Here is a 17807-nt window from a genome sequence, read left to right as displayed (position 1 = left end):
GTTTGATTGACCAACGAAAGTCGAATGCAGAAATGACATTAGGGTTGTACAATTGCTGTTCTTCATCATAGTGCCCCTGGGAGTAGACATGGTTGGGTTGCTATGGAAACATCATAGAGAACACCTTAACATTTTAGACTTTTATTTTCCAATTGAATATCGTTGACTTACGAAATCTTTCACGCGTTTTTCTGTTGCGTTCATTTTCGACTCTTTTCTCCTTTGCAGCTGACCGTTCTTGAACTATTAGAAAAATAGAAAAGATATAAATTATTATTGTTATGGAGCCAAAATATTTGGCAGACAATTCCAATAAAATTTTTAATTCGTTCTTGATTAATGTCAGCATTGCATCTGGCAACAAAAAAATCTTGTTTTATCTTAGCTGGATCCCTGAGGTAACAGCTCTTGTACCTATAGAAGTTAATTGCTGTATGTATTCATGTATGTATGTATGTATGTAATTGCAGTACTTTTATAAACTATTCGTTTCTTTTCCGTTGTGATCAATGACCACAAGTGCTTGCTTTTAAGGGCCAGTGAAGTCACTACTCATCTAGGCTGACAGACTTTTTATTGTAAATTTTTCTGCAGCAGAAAGATTAAAACATAGCAAAATGACAAAAAATGGGAAAAACTTGTTGTCTGGCTGTTGCTCTCTGCTAATTTATTTGTTATTATACTGGAAGATATTAGGTTCTGTTCGCAAAGGTTTATTTGCGGAACACATAAGATATCACAGAAGTAGCACCGTTAGTCGCTTGGTCATTGTGGTGGAGGTAACTGTGGGTTTTGATAACACCGGCCTTAATCACACCGTGCATAGGACGAAAACAGTACCCCGAGACTCGCGTAGACTCGAGTCAGTAATGAAATCGAGAAACTTTTCTCCAAGTTTGGAAAAAATTTTGACCCTCGACTAAAGGCAGGCTCAACTCAAACGCTTTGGCCCTCATTCCTAGCGCTGTGACACAAGTATTCCTTCACCTACGAGAAAGATCGAGACGAAGACCTCTCGCAGGCTCGTTTTGCTTTAAGACCACAAACTCTTGTTTTGTATAATCGCGTGTGCTGCAGCACTATTATTGAGAACCTGACCACAAGCCACGAATTTTTGTGAACGAAAGCACCCTTCACTAATAAAATGGCCTTTTAAAACTTCTTTCTTGATTATTTATTTTTTCATTTACTCATCACTTAGCTTGTATTTCGTACTAAGTTAGCTGTTTGTAGAGCTTTAGGGAAAATCATTTACGCGTGCTCTCGGAAACAGGGAAAAGAGAGGAGAGAGTTCAAGTAAAAAAGCTCTCGATTTCATTCTGATCTGTGCTCCTCCTCGGGCTTGGATGTCATGCTTATTCGCTCCGACCAGATTCAGAGAGAACGACAGATTCGTTGGGTGTGTGTTATGAGGCCCTGTAATAATATGATGATGCCCCTCATTTGCAGTTAACTGGAAATCAAATCTTCTACAATCCACCTTCTATATTCTGTAAGTGACGACTGACCCCACTCCATTCCCCCTGAAAATCAAGACTAGGTTTACACTAGAGGAAATTGTTCCGGATTCGTGATGAATCCGAAACGTTTTAGTACCGGATTGATTTTGCCGTTTACACGAAAGTGGACGAATCCGAAATAAAAACTCCCCTGTTTGGTCGTGTCTCCGGAGATTTTGAATCCGGAATTTAAAGTGGGAACTTTGAATCCGATAACTTTTGAATCCGGAGAGTTTTGTCGTGTAACCGCTTTTTTTTCTTGAATCCGGATATTATTTCCGCCTGCAATCTTTTGAGTTTGCGGTGAAACCAAAATGGAGGATCTGGTGCTAACATTGCTGGCGGTCTCCGGTTGCCTAATCTTGTTTTTGGTTCAGGCGATAAATTTTATCTAGTGCACCGCAGTATTTCTGAGGAAACGCAAATTATTATTGTAAGGAAGTTTAACGTCAGCCACAATCGCTGACGACGTAGATGGCTTGGCATCTGTCTAACTCAAATTTGCCTCAGTGGCATCTGGATCTACTCTAGCCTTTTTTGGGGGAGGCATCAGTCACTTTGTCGATTGAACGACGAAACAACACTGGGCTTGGTAACTATTCCATTTCGAATGTTCCCGGAGTTGTCGTTGTGTGTAAACGGTCAGGAATCCGAATATCCTTTCAGTGTAAACGCCTACGAATCCGAATACTCCCAAATTGATGAATCCGGAAACATTTACGAATCCGGAAAACTCTTGTTACGTGTACGAATGACCAACAAATGCCCGCTCACAAAGCATATATGAAAATAGACTCCCGAGTACGATATACGGCACGCAACAAAAATGTAACAATTAGCAGTTACCCATTTTAACTATTATTTAATTAGGTTTACACTGTTTAATCTACTGAGGTTAGAGATTAAGTTAAGCAGTTCATAAAGCAGGCTTACAATCCTTCATGCCGTGTAAGTGTTCGTCGTCTTGATCAACTTCCAATTCCAACATCCGCCGACTGAAGACCACAGCGCTTGGCTCATGGCTTTCTTTCCGTGTACACAAATTCTTCTGGAGGACCTCAAAGTGAACTCTGTGTCCTTTAACTTCTTCCCTTCTTGGCTATCGTCTCTTTCTTCTCTCTCTCCTCTCCGGATATCGCAAGGTCAAAAGGTCATAGCCTCGTCACATCATAGCTTCCACAGGTTCAGTCATCAAGCCACGAGGGTAAGCCCTCGGGCAAATCTCTTTTGTACTTCTCACAAGCGAGCTTTTATACATTTACTTTAGTTATCTAGAATGTTCTATTACTATTTATAGCGTATAACAAGTTGTACTATTTTTGGAAACTGCTGAGTCACATGAAAGAAGTTTCTGGAATATTACAGATTATAGATAATTCTGGAAAAGTCTGGGATTGCGTGACAGAATCAGTAAAAATAATTCGATCCTCGTAACACTCTCCTCTAGTGTAAGCCTAGTATAAGTGATCCCCAAAACTCGTTCTTCCTCAGGGGTCCCTCGGTAACCCACTGTCAGAACGCCCCTGAAGCTACCAACGGAAGAAATTATATTTAACAAATGGTAAACACCACAGCGTACACTATTGAGTTATGGATGCACGCGGGAGGTTGCTAAGCACGAAAGAAGCGTAAGAGTCGCTCGAGGCGATAGCCGAGAGCGACTCTAGCTTCTTGAGTGCTTAGCAAACCTCCCGAGTGCATCCATAACTCAGTAGTGTACGCTGTGGTGTTTACCATTTGTTTTATAACATAACATTGATACATTGTAGCTAAAGAGTTCCCTTTTATTTAACAAATCTTACGTGACCAGAAAAAACAAGCGCGCGCGGAAAAATAGTCTTTGCATTTGCTCACATCAGCAGCGTACACCCATGGGCAAATGGGGGACGCTAAATTGACCAATCAGAGCGCGCGCTTTACTTTGGTTATGTTATAACTACCAACAAAGAACGTTTGACCTTACTTGTGGCAATTGACTAGTGTCCACATATTGATATGTATATCATCATCTCAGCTTTGCGACAAGTCGGGGCATTATTTTGTTCAGACAGTCGACTATGTTAATGCGTCGGTATCTAAATTCGATTTTTCAAACCCACGATAAAAACATCTTCCGGGGGTAATCTGCGTAATCTCTAATATCAAAACCTTCTATAACCTTTCGTTTCTGGTTGTCTTTATCTATTTTATTTCCAAGTTTTACTTTGTTGTGCAGGGAAAAAAAGTACTTCAGAGTCCATTGAGATTTTAAAAGTATTACATTAAAACCTTTTTGTCCGTTGAACTCGTTCAAGTTTAAAAACCCCGCTGACTCAAACAGTCATTTTCTCTAAAGAGTATTTTTTCAGTTATTGACCCTTGGCTAACAGGATTTCAAAGCATTCCTGTTTTCTTGCTGACTTCTTTTTGCTTCTCTTACCAGTTCATGCTCGGGCCGGGGAAGGTGGGGGATGGAAGTTCCTTTTAGATCTTTTAGTGTTCGCTCGTGCCATTGGGCGTGGTCGAATTTGTTGGGGGAAAGAAAAAAAGAAAATGAAAAAGGGAAATAAAGACAGAAAGTGAGAGAAAGAAGCAAATGGCCGGACCTGAAAAAAGCATAAAAGAAAAAAAAAAAACTAACTGAGACCAGCCCATCGTTTATTACATTATAGCTTGCGGATAGTAAGTTTAATTTTTTTTTTTTAGCTAACTAAGGCTATCCTAAATTGTCGGTTTTTTAAATGATTTCAACTTTATTTCTTCTATATCCAAACCGAAGGAAAAGGGGCTTGTTTCAAGAATCGGATCGAAAACGACCAGGCCTAGTTCTTGAAATCAGAAGTTTTCGCTTCTAACGTCCGCTCGTGCCAGGAACTTGCATATGAACTTCGTCCGCTGCAGAGCCTCGTTTCCATACCAAACGCTGTTGAAATTTTCTGCAAAATAATGTACTAAAAACAAGTCATACTCTCCGTAGATGTACAACGATAGCGTTCTTGCGTAATATAAACACTATTTCAACTTCCACGGCTGCAGTGTTTATATATACTGACTGAAAGAGACAGTTACTGTTCTATCGTATTATGACAGCAAACTGATCGAGAAATGCGCTTTTCTGAAGCCTATTGAAAATGTTTTCGACTGGCGCGACAGCCAAGATTCGCCTCGGAGAGATTGGAAATTATGGGATATCATTGGAGGGGGTTCTTTGAATTGCCGCAATGTTCGCTAAAACTCCTAGCGCTTGGATGGGCTTTATGAAATCGAACGGACATTGTTGAAGGCAAATTTCTTAGACACACCCAGAGGTTGAAATGTGCCTCAGAAATCTATTAGTCAACAATTTGAATGCACAGAAACATTTCTCATTTAGAACGAAATGCTTTGCTACGACTCAATCGGAAGATGGTGGCCAAAGTCTGAAATTGCATGTCGCAAAGGCTTGTACCGAAGGCAAACAATGGCAAGGGTGGAATACTGATAGTTTTTCCGGTTCTCTGCCCGATATTTTTCGGTCATGGACCTGGTGTGTATTTTCTCACATTTGTGCAATCGAATTTTTCAGTTTTGTAGCTTTTTTTAATGACATTGGGCCAAAGTATTGTAAATTTTTCCCTTCCAAGCATCCAAGATGGCTTCGTAAGTCACATGACCTTACAATTGGCGGAATGGTGACGTAAAAAGGTAAGTTGGGAGAATATAATATGTGTAAACTTTAACACATTTTATGTCGCATGTTACGTCTGAAATGAGAAGAACTTCCTCTCCCAGGTTGTATTATCTTTGAATTCCACTATAGTTCCTCTTAAGGGTCATATTTACCAAGAGTAGGAAAGTTATATTTCTGGTAGATCTTTGAAACTCATTAATGCAAGCTTTGCTTGTTTTGATTTCCGTTGATGAATCATGCAGTGAGACTTTATTTAACCCTACACTTGCTTACATGTACGCAAAATAGCCATTTTTATACCTTTCAAGTCTCTAGTGGATAGGAGAGCGTAATGTTTAACACTTGATCAAAGGTGCGTTTCTCGTTTAACAAGTTTGCATGGATTCAAAATATTCGCTACTACGCTGGGTTTAAGAGCGTCAATCTATTGTACCCCCTCTGGGGAAAATGTACTGTGGCGCGAGGCAAACGTAGTCGTTCGATTCCGGAGAAGGTGCAATGGATAATGCGACTCCAGCCACAACGAACAACACCAGAATGGAGAAACGGATCGCTTTAGAGTGTGGTAAAAGAAAGCCGGATGAGGTAAAATAGCGAGTCTTTTGGGGGTTAAGGATTTCTTCTAGGGAAATTAAGAGTCTCTGGTTCGATTTACGAGTGAAAAGTGTAGTAAATCGACTGATTTTTTGAGTCGTCCCTTTTCCATGTGCTTTTGTTGTTTTGCAGATTGTCGAGCTAATCTTGGACAATTGTTATTCTACCAACGTCGTTGGGCTAACAGATGAATTCGTCAACTTGGAGAGGCTATCTCTGATCAAAGTTGGGCTGACAAATTTGAAAAATTTTCCCAATTTACCAAATCTTACTCGGGTAAGTGAGATTTTTTTTCGGAGGCAGTAGCTTGTTGCGGGTGCAATCTTACAGAGCTGCCCTGAACGTCCCTTGCACAGCACAAACTGCCGTCGATTCACATATTTTCAACTCTGTTTGTTTCCAGCTGGAACTTGGCGAAAACAGGATAATGTCAGGCCTCCAGTCCCTTCAGGGATCACCGAAATTAGCACATTTGAGTCTTAGCAATAACAGGATAAAAGATCTCGAAACTTTAGAACCGTTGGTGAGTACAAAGTTTGAGTAATCATTTGTGAACGAGTCGCATCCTATCCAGGTTCGATCAACTGTTTTATTTGGATTTAAGAATAAAGACAAATCTATCATATTTTGCAGTCGTCCGCTTATTTATTTCCTAGTAGCGCTAACGTATTTTGTTTTATCTTATCAGTCAAAACTACAAAATTTAAAAAGTTTGGATTTACTTAACTGCGAAGTAACAACGATAGAAGACTACAGAGCTGAAATATTTAACATGATACCATCCCTGAAATATCTCGACGGCTATGACAGGTAAGTAAGGGAAGTGAGTGCAAATTATATTTATGGTTGCACTTTCCTTCTCTGGCTCGTTAGCCATGAAGCATTTCTTGTTCGGAGGTCTCATGAAAATTTGGCAATAACTTGTTTTTCTCGTTCGCTATAAGATTCGGGAACGAAGCAGAGGACACAGATTCCTCCGGGGAGGAAGACGGCGAAGAAGGTATGAAACACAGTGCCCAGTTCACTTGAATTATCTTGCTTCTTGAAGTCATCTTATTTTAATGGGAAACGAAACTACTTTTAGTATCCGCTAAATTGATAATTTTGAACTGGATTCAAGTTTGCGAGGGAAACCCGCGGTTCGGCAACTAACGCATTAAAATATGCAACGATCGGATAAAGAAGAATTGAGTGAAAGCTTCAGACACCACATTGAATGGATTTTTGTAATTTTCGCCTCATAAACGGAACATGTCGTTTCCTTTCTATACGTAAACCGTCTATAGAGGGTTCCTTTGATATTTCAAGTAATTACTTTCATCTGTGGAGGGAAAGTAAATGAACTCGAGAGCGGGTACCACGCTGTAAATGGAAATTCCCGCGCATTTGGAGACTCGAAGCTATTTTAGGATTTCTGCTTGGGTCTCCGTTCGACCAAAGCGATCACTTCAGCTGACTTATGGCATAGCAACACGTACTCTTTTCGTAGAATCGTCGATAATGTTGTCACTGTTTTCGTCGAAAATTAGATCAAATTTCCTTCCAGAAAACGGGGGAACTGAGGCCCATTAGAATATTTGAATGGCCGATTCTTAAGAGACATTCGTTTAAATATTCAGTGTTATGTGATATCGTCTTAGTGCCTTTTGGTGGGCAAGGCTTTCACTTTTAAGACATTCTCACTCTTAAATCGACCAAATGCCGTAAATTTATCCGAGAACTTTTCAAAATTCTGGAATCATCCGATGCCATTAGTCACCAGAGTAATGTTGACTTCACATTGAGTTGTTTTCCAATTTGGCCCATGCTTGTGTTGTTTTGAACATGGAGAAAAGGCCCAGGGTGTGTTGTGTTATTCACAGATGAAGAAAGATATTCACTGATTGATTAGGGTATGTAGAATCACCAAGGCAAAATGTATGTCAGTGATTTTCTCTAAGTACATGTTGAATTGCTCACTAATCTTGATGGTTTAGGTGGGAAAACACAGTTTCTCTTTGGGTCTTAACTGAGTTCCCTTTCAGCACTTGCACTGCAAAGGTTTCTTCCTCATAGGACGACCAAGAGAACATAAAAAAGAAAAAATGATGCTTATTTCAAATTTTGGTGGGCAGTGTTATTCTTAGCCATTTGTTTTACAAATCCTCTGATTATGTGTGTTCGAAGATTTGAGAACCAAGAGCAATAAACTGTTGCATGTTTTCCCAAACATGTGACAGACATTTGTTTCTAGCATTAGAGGAGTTAGCAAGTTTCCACAGTGTCACAGTTGTTCAGTAGATACATCAGCTAGAGAACTCTTTGGATATCAAAAATAATTCTAGTTTTAAACGTAATCTCAAATCAGGCCTTTTAAAAAAAATCCTTGACTTGATTTAGCCCGAGTTTCTGTTCTTATAATTAAGTTATACTATAGTTCCAACACTCTATTAATTATTTTTTGTGATTGATATTTTATAATGTATATAGCATCACTCTTTTTAACCATTACCATTTTTTTTATTGTTACTGCTATTGACTAATCGTCATTGTCACTGAAAAGCCCCTTTGGGGAGTTGTCAATAAAATATTGTATTGCATTGTAATTCTCTGGCTAAATTTGTTGGCTGCTGGTATTTTTAATTCAGATGTGTAGAATATTTTTTGATTCCATTATTCTCCCATTACTTCTGTTGTTAATGAAAACAATGTATCCAGGGTTTGTATGGGTCCTGGAAAGTCCTAGGATTTTATTTTGACATTTTCCAGGACTGGGAAGTCCTGGAAAGTCCTGGACATCTGGTTCAATGAAGCAAAAAAGTTGTCAGAGTCAACGTTGTAATAAATGTATGGAGACTGTAGGGAAAATTGATTTTGAAATCCTGGGAATAAAAGGGTGTAAGGGGAAGTTTGGAGTCCTGGAAAAATCAATTTGAGTCCAGTAAAAGTCCTTGAAATTTTTTCTGAAGAAGGGTATGAAGCATGTGCCTCATATTTCATATTTATTTTTGTGTACAGATGACGAAGGAGAGGAGGATGATGAGGGGGATGAAGATGACGAAGATGATGATGGTGAAGGTAAGAATACTTTAACACATTGACACCTAAACCGCCCGAACCTCGCGATCGCCTCGCGCGAGAACACTTTCCCCATACCTCCCATACTAAGTGGAGTTTTGTCCCCAAACTTCCTCTATAGATTGGAGATCAATAAGCCAATCAGAATCTGTTGTTTGCGCATATATTTTTTCGACTTTAGGGGGTACTAGAGGGGCATTATTCTATGCGTCTTCACTAAATGATCAAATTTGAAAATATGGCGTCCACGCGGCCGACCTTGAAAATTTTCAGGTCGGATTTTTCGTTCATTTGCAATCAAGTTAGACCTTGTGGAATTCAGAATTTAAAGTAACAATGCCATAGAATACTCTGCTTGGAAAAGAATGGATATCCAGGTCTTAAAAGTGACAGAATAAGCTCTCAAGTCAATGACACTACGATTCTCTAAGGCGATGCGAATTATGGATGTAAAGTGAAAACCAAACTTTCGGACTTCAAGCAGGGCCTGGCAACAATTTGACGATTCGATGGCCCGGTAAATATTATGTTTGAGTAACAATGTGTTCAAAAAGTATAGTTTAATAGAAGATTTTGCCTCAAATTGAAGTTTTTTCAGAATTTTCAACATAACGCTGTGCAATTTCTGGCCATGAAGGCAAGTAAACAAAGATCCAAGCATGATGAATTTTACCACATGGGCTTTGTACACGTAAGAAATTCGTACGTTTTTCGCTTATAACAACAAATCAAAAACTGTTTTGAATAAATCTGACATCCCAAAGTATTTCTTGGCCATTTTAGTCTTGCTTCCTATTGATAGATTCCATGGAACTTGAAATCTCTTCACTCAGGGACAAATTTGTATATTCCCTTTTGAAATATGATCCACATGCCCATTTTCACACGTGAAAATATTTAGCAATTTTTTATCTTTCATCTTGATTTTTGAGTTAAAAGGTAATATGCAGTTATCACTTTTTTTGCTGGAAATAAGTTCTTTAATTAGTCCTCTTTCACTGGAGCTTGTTTTTTGGAAAAGCTGATTTTTAAAAATTTACTGCACATTGTGTTTGCCTTCTTGGTTTCTCTAAAATTTTGACTTTTCGTCGGCACGTGTTACACGTAAGTGTCAATGGGTTAATAGCCTTCGAGGAATACCCCAGCTACCTGCTGAATGGGGTGGGAAGACCTTGTGAAAGAGTTCTACAGGTGTTTTAAATGCATTGTTTTCCTGACCTCCCCTCCTCTTTCACTATTTTCTTATTGCTAAAGTAACACCTGCAATAGACTTGCATCCTTGGGGCTCGACAGTAACGGTAGCCCACTAGCCACAGACTAGTAGAAATTCAGTTTTGGCTAGTGGTTTTCAATTTCCACTAGCGAGTTTGGGAAGTAAACAAACTGAAGTTGTTGTAACATCTAAAAACATCTAAGATGTCACTAGCCACTTGGCTAGTAAGTTGAAAAGTTAGTGTCAAGCCCTGACCCGAACAACGAAGAGTTGATCAGTTAGTGTTGTATTTCATCAACTTCCATCTGGGAATGAAAGGCGGTGTTGTTTGGAAGAGGAAAAGATCAGGGCTCAACACTAATGGTAGCCAACTAGCCACAGACTAGTAGAAATTCAGTTTTGGCAAGTGGTTTTTTTATTTCCACTAGCCAGTTTGGCAAGTAAACAAACTAAAATTGTTGTAACATCTAAGTTGTCACTAGCCACTTGGCTAGTAAGTTGGGAAGTTAGTGTTGAGCCCTTGAAGATGTTAACCTAGCCTTACTTATAACCAGATCGGTTGATTGACTTATAATTTCTTATTGTGATATCACCTGAATCAGATGTTAAGTTCACTAGAATACAAGAAATGATCACTAATTTAAGAAGCTTCTGAGTGTCAGTGGATTCTCCTTATCAGTACCATTGGAAATATAAAGAGAAAAGTGTAGAGAACATGAATACTAATGTTAGGGTGTAAAGTGTTAAACCAAGCAATGAAGTTCTCTCATTTTACCACCTTCAACTCTGATCTGCTTGTCTTTTAGGAGAGGAGGAAGATGAAGATGATGTAGATGATGAAGAGGGCTCAAGTGGCGAGGAAGAGGAGGAAGGTGTAGAAGGGGAAGGTAATATTTAAAAAATTTTTTTTTTACTATTTTTAAGTCTGTTAGTAAGAAGAAACACAGGGTTTGAAATTGACTTCTATAACCAGATGCACCTTTCCCTAGTCATTTTTAGGAAGAATGTTAGGGAAGAAACCAATACATTTAGTTTAAATAGGTATTTTTATAGATTTTTCTCACTATGGATTGAATACATACCTTGTAGTGTTTGAGCATCTTCAAAAAAAAAAAAAAATTTTCTAGCCCTGTGTCTAGTTTGTCGATCAGATAAATGACCAAAGTGAAAACTAAAGTTACTGATATGGCTCTGAAACAAAATATTTCTTTATGCTTTATTGCCCTTTGACTAATGTTTGCTGGAGATTTGAGACAAGCATAGTTTGTTGCCTTGATCATCTTTTTTGTTTGTTGACCTTTAAATCCTTCTCTATACATTTCCTTTGGCAGTGAAAATAATCTGTTTAACAATCAAAGTTTCTTAGTTTGTTGATTGTTTCCTTTATTCTTATGATCGTAATAAATGATTCAGCAGTATTAGTGAAAGGAGAAATTAGATGCTGATCACTTAGGGTTGAAAGGGTTCAAACTTGGATGGAAAGGCTCAGTAAAAGAGAAAACAAAACAAAGAATTGAAACGTTTTTTCGCACAAACAGTATGGCTTTTCTTGTTTGTCAACAGGTAGTGTAAAAGAAGTGCGACCCCCCCCCCCCCCCTTTGAAAAAATCGCCAATTTTTTGCAGATCACCAAAATTTTGCCACTCTTCAAAGAACCAGATGTTTGATGTCCTGCCTCGGAGGCCTCCAAATTTTGGCAAAAACAGTTTTTTTTTCTAACTGTTTAGTTATCATGATATGGGAAGTATGTCTGGATAAAATTTCATTGGGGAAAAAAATTTAGTGTGCTCATCTAGTTTTGCATGTAATAGCAGGATTTTCCTTGTCCAAGAATTTGAGCACCACTTTTATTAAAATGTCTGACTTGTACCCCAGGTCTGGTTATACTGGCAGCAATTTAGAGAACGCATGGCATGAACAAGAAATTCTCAGTCCATTGCAAGTATTAAAGCAAGCACAACTGTCAACCAAAATGCAAAAGATCAGCTAGAAAAAAGTATCCATTACACCGTAGTATTTTGCACAATATTTTTTTCTATTTCTATTTAGATGGAGATGGGTTTGTGGGCTGCTAAATTTGTAAAGTGAGCAAGCTGCAAAATACAATACCTTGAGTTTTTCAATGGAATGATGAAACTGAGGAACGGGGGATCAATAGGATGGCAAAATATCTTAAGATGCAGAATGACAGAATATACTATTACAAAAGTCTCGAAAAATGGATTTGCAATGAAATGAAAAAATTGTTTCCAATTAACAGGCAAAATTAAAAAAAAGGAAATGTAATCATTGTTGAAGCCCAGGGGATTGAGAAACCATGAGGCTTTTGAGCTAATTCCTTTAAATTATTATCATGTTATCATTATTATCATTATAAATATTATTATTTGTTACCACTTCAATCATTGGTTGAATGCCAATGAGAGAATATATTCTTGAATCATCTTTCTCTTGTGGAACAGGGTACTTATAAATATGTTTTGTATGCGAGACAAAGATTTTGCAAAACTACCCTCGAGTGTCATTATACAACCTCTAGTTCTTTTCAATGCTACAAAAGTTGTTTTATACCAGTAGCCACTGGCATTCTTTGACTGTGTATTTTTCAGAGTTTGTGTTAAAACTCTTGATACCTTTTGGCTTTTGCAACAAGTTTCATCTCAGATTATCAGATTAAGTCATCCATTGGGTAACCTCTACAAGACAAATTAATTGTTCGGTTGCAACCTCAGTGAAAATGGAAAACTATTAAGATTTAATCCTGAAACATCCACAAGATTTGTTAATTTAAGGTTTTTGTTTTTTTTACTTTTATTCAGAGGGTGATGAAGATGATGATGATGAAGAAGATGATGATGGTGAAGATGAGGAGGAACCAGGTCTAGATTACTTACAAAAAGAGAACTTAGAGGTAAATACTTGTGTACTGTGTTAGATTCTTTAACTGATAATATAATGAAAGGTTCCTTTTAGGTTATTTTCAGTAGGGCCACAAGTGTGTTTTATTTCAGAAGTAGAAGGTAGAGTAAAGGGTGTCTCTAGTTGTTAAGTCTTTGTGAACATAAATGCAAAGCAGATGAACAAGATGGTGTACATTGAATGCAAACCATATGTTGTTCTCAATTCTAGGATGAAGAAGAAGGAGAAGACTTCAACCCAGAGGAAGAAGATGAAGAAGAGGAAGAAGAGGAAGAGGAGGATGAAGAAACAGAGGAAGCTGAAAGGAGAGGAGAAAAAAGAAAGCGAGAAGAAGAAGATGATGATGATGATGATGACTGATGTAAACTATCTTAGCAAGTGCAGAGCAGCCCACTCTATAGAGAAAGAGCTCTTTATGTATAGACTTGCCAGCATGTTACTGATGCCCTTATTTTAAAGGGCTGGAAGTGTTCTCTCACAAGGCCTCTAACAGAACTATTCCATGACTTCCAAATGGTGTTTTCATTCCATGAGTTGTGACTGAGTCATATCCTGTTTTGTAATTCATAGTACTAAACATGTCAGAATGGTAGCAAGTTTTTTTTCCTTGTTGGACTTGGTCTGATTTGAATTTGCTTTCACTTCAAGAGTCAGTGAACATCTCTCACCAGACAGAGATCAACACATAACATCCATGTCTGTAAATATGCGTTGGTATGGCATGTCATGGATGCTCTGTATGATGACTGCACAACTTGTTGGTGCACTTGGTACTTTCTGCATTGTATGGTACAAGCAAAACACCTTTGTTTTAATGTGTTGATAGTTTATCGCAGTGAGTTACTCGCCTGTAGATAGGAAAGAGCAGTTGTTGTTAACTTGCACTACTGACGACATAACTTTTTTGAGAGTAAAACATTTTTTAACTTTCTGGCATCAATAGTTTTGAAAAGTTGTTTCTTATATTATCATCTATCATCTAGGCTTTATCAATTGTCATTAAGTACAGGTAACCAGAGGGTTGGTGCTTCCTTTTGGATCATTTACAAAAGTTATTCCTTAGAGGCATTAGTTACACCCACTCAGATCACGCCACTAGTAAATCTACTTCTGTACAAAGCACTTTGAAAGTTATCTGGTTTTGCCATTTATGTGAACATTAGCAAATAAATATTTGAATGATGTTGATAACAAAGGATTTACTCACGTGCTTGTCCACCTTTGGTCTTTGTGAGAGTAAAGACCCAAAATTTGGCACTTTAAATCTCTCAAGGTCTAGTTGACATTTTCCCACAGAGATTTCCATAATAGCATCTTGCTAGTTTTTGGAGGCATTCCCCATTTTCTTGACAATTGTTTTTTTCTTGAGGAAGGGGGCGGTATGCTGCTCAAATATACCTATCTGCCCCACTCTTTACTTTGGCGTAGGCAGATTACCTGTGTGGATCGTCCATCATTTCTCTGTTAAAGATAACAGATCAGTGGTTGGGTTAATTTAAAGTTATCGTCAAATGACAAGGTGTATTTCTCAACCTTCATTACTTTTTAGAACCAGGATTCGTATGGGTTAAGATGGTGAAAAGTCGTGGAATTTTACGATATTTTTTCAAGTCATTTAACGTTGGGGTATAAGTCGTGAAAAGTTTTCGGAATTTGAATGTAAATACATTTTAGAGACTAAGGAGAAAGAGTGCCTTGGTTTTGGCATTGTTTTTCAACAGCCCTTCGGTCACGGTAAGGGTAAAAAAGTAACTACTCTGAGAAAGAAATAAATCCCAGATCAATTCTTGAAATCTGTGTTAGTGGGGCACTACAGAACGGCGTGAGGAGTATTTTGAGAGTTTTCTATGACTGGTCCAAGGAACTATTTTCGGAGAAATTGATTAATATCACCGAAAAAAAATCAAAATCTTGTTAAGTACCTCCTAATTTGCCTCATCAATAACTTATTTATTCCACTACTTTTTATTTTTTTTTACGATTAATTGCTTCCTGACTTAATTAAGGAAGAAAGGCCATCTGAAGCAGCCTTCAAACTGTCAGGTTCTTCGCTGTTATCCATCAAACAATATGTGGATACTTGTGGCTGCGACTAGAAGCCACTATTTTCTATTCCCGTCTTATCCGTCGCGCAGTGCAGTCTGACAGACTATTTCCGCCAATTTCATTTGACCCATACGAGTTACCGGGACTAATTTTGAGGGATGGGGGCAAAAAGCCATTTCCCAAATGATTTCACTCAGTCCCACTTGGTGTACAGCTTGATAGCCATTTTCAGTAACCTCTTTCATGAACCTAAGTTATGAAGTCTTCGACACAACACTCCCAATCCTCTCATACATTCCTTGGAAGCGCCTCAGGTCTTTAGACAGAAACGCCCGCACCTTTTCAAAAGCCAACATCAGTGAATTAACCAAATAACATGGTCAATCAAAACATTACGTGGAAAGACACAGCTTCTTAGCATTCGCTAATGCTTAAACAGCTTCTTTGGATTACGTTGAAAATGACAGCGTGACAGCGCTTCTGGGGTCATTGTAGTGAATATGTACGATGAAAAACTTCTCGTGAGGATGATAAATATTCAGACATCGAGGTTTGTTGATGCATCATCAAATATTTGAAGAACAAAACAACTTGTGTCCCAGAAACTTCGAGCAACTGTCAAACCTCTTTGTTGTGGCGTGACTAGGTATAAATAGGGCGTACACACTTGTGCATGAATTATTAACCAAGATGGCTTTCAATAAGCAACAATACGAATCTCTGCCCGGGAAAGACGGAGCCACTCCACCAGTGATGGCGAGTGAAAAACCAATAGTCAACCAGCCAGCCAAACTTTCACCTACGGAAGAATATGTTCTCAACTTGGATCCAGCCACAGTATCAAGTAAGTTTGAATTTTGGTTATTTTATTTTACGTGCTGCAAACATTTCCAAACAATCACACGGTGCAATTAGGGCATAATTTGGCGTTTCTCGATCGAATACCGCACGCCATTACATATTTGGGTGTTCACAGGTATTTCTTTCACTATTTGTCTTTTACCTGTGAATAATAGTTAGTTAGAAATGTTTCGGAGACACCATCCTTAAATCAAAGACGATGAAGGGATTTTGTTGTCGCTGTTTATTCTCTCTCAGAAGCTATTTCCCTGAGCGAACGGTGTTGTTTCATTATTATGGGCGTTGTTCAACAGTACTCCGTATGCAAACCTGCTCTTTCAAATTCCGATCTGAAATTCTCAAAATGTGTTTTAAGAGATTTTATATTTGAATTTCAAGGATGAATCATTGCAAAATTATATCGTTCGCTGTTTTAGCCGTATTTCTGATAGTTTCTCGTCGTTCCTGACGGCATGAGGAGACCTTTGATCGAATCAAGGGTCGATCTTATTTAAAGCGTTGTAAATTCAGTTTTTCACACTTTCAATCCAAGTTATTCGACCCGCCTTCTCGAGCAGTCAGGGCAGTTTTCCTCGTATTGAAATTCAGAGTTTGCATTTCAAGTGCTTCTGGTGTCCGACAGCTTTGCTTCGCACTGTTTGTTAGAGACCAAACAAAGGTATACTCAATATGAGATCTACAAGTGTTATATTTTGGTGTCTGCCATCGAAATAATTTCTCGCTGTGGTCACTAACTTAAGTTAAATATAAGATGAAAGTTTCTTTTTTTTTACGTGACATCTAGAACAGGGTTCCATTTAGAGAGATTTATAGCACAATCCAGGGTTAACGATCGCAGTGTATGTGATTACATGATGTGACAAAAGTCCTGTTCTAAAGCGCGCACTAAAGTTTTAAAGTTTATTTTCGACGAGCTTGTCAAGTGTTTGAGAGCAGCTTTCTGGGTGATCGCAAATTTCCTTAAGTACAGCAATGTTTGTTACCTGGTGATCCTGACTCATCCTTGTTGAATGAGGATTAGATTGTGAAAGTACCTTTTACTCGGATATCCCTTGTGCCGCTCCTTACAACCTTGATGGCACACGACAGAAAATGACAAAATCCGGAGTAAATGTCTGAATCATTTAAGAAAATTATGCATAACATATTGCAGCCTTAGAAATTAAAACTTCTTTTATGTAATATTTTTCTGAAGAAGTTTAAATAGATTACATTATAAATGCTAGTTATGCTTTCTCTCCAATTATTATTTTGGAATTGGCTATGGAAGCCAAGGTAAAGGAGAGGAACACTTGACTTAGCATCCCTTAAAAGTATTTTCAACACCAATGTTAAAATACAGAAAATAAATAAATCATGGAAAATATCAGAAAAACTATTTACAATTATATGTCCAAACTTATTTTACATTGCTCATCACTTCATTGATTAAATGTTTCTTAAAAAACTTTGGTGTCTGTTATTTATTTCAGGCTGTTTCATAATTTTGCACCATGATAATAAAAGGCTTGCTAGGCTGTGGCAATTCTGCAAAATGAAATATTATGCCTGTTTCTATGGATAGTGGGACCATATACAAAATCTGTTTGAGAAATAACTGGGAGACAGGCCATCAAGACCTACATGCATCATGACTGCATCATTAAACATCTAGCAATTAAAGTGATCTTAGACCTTCAAAGATATGATTCAGTTCAAATACAAGTAAATGTTTATAAATCCTCTGGCTATTTTTCTGATGTGCTAAATGTTTCTTGTGGAAATGATCCTGCATTTTCGCAGTAACAAATTCATCTCCTAGATACAGATTAACTCTTTACAAGAAACAGTAGGATTAATTACTTCCAGGGAGTCATCTATCCAAGCTTTTTTGAAAATTTTACTGTTGGCCCAAAGGCCTATAATTTTAATGATTTTTGTAAATTTTGATTTTTAAGTATTATGAATTTTAAAACTCCTCAGAAATACT

General features: G+C 37.9%; 2 protein-coding genes across 2 annotated transcripts in view; both read left to right on the top strand.

The window, feature by feature from the left end:
* Positions 1 to 5570: 5570 nt before the first annotated feature.
* On the top strand, positions 5571 to 14126 carry LOC111334593 (acidic leucine-rich nuclear phosphoprotein 32 family member A). Its single transcript, XM_022940379.2, has 9 exons — positions 5571 to 5733; positions 5875 to 6018; positions 6146 to 6265; positions 6431 to 6552; positions 6687 to 6742; positions 8740 to 8799; positions 10819 to 10899; positions 12832 to 12923; positions 13142 to 14126. The coding sequence occupies exons 1-9, from the start codon at positions 5647 to 5649 to the stop codon at positions 13289 to 13291; spliced, it is 912 nt and encodes a 303-aa protein (XP_022796114.2). The 5' UTR covers positions 5571 to 5646; the 3' UTR covers positions 13292 to 14126.
* Positions 14127 to 15623: 1497 nt separating this feature from the next.
* The window catches only part of LOC111334594 (uncharacterized), a 9308-nt gene continuing 7124 nt past the window's right edge, over positions 15624 to 17807 (top strand). The window contains exon 1 of the mRNA XM_022940380.2: positions 15624 to 15821. Coding sequence (XP_022796115.1) covers positions 15668 to 15821 — 154 coding nt within the window. The 5' untranslated portion in view covers positions 15624 to 15667. The remainder of the gene's footprint in view (positions 15822 to 17807) is intronic.

This window comes from Stylophora pistillata, chromosome 1, assembly GCF_964205215.1.
Source record: "Stylophora pistillata chromosome 1, jaStyPist1.2, whole genome shotgun sequence".
Taxonomy (NCBI): Eukaryota; Metazoa; Cnidaria; class Anthozoa; order Scleractinia; family Pocilloporidae; genus Stylophora; species Stylophora pistillata.
This window is presented reverse-complemented; position numbering and strand designations above follow the sequence as displayed.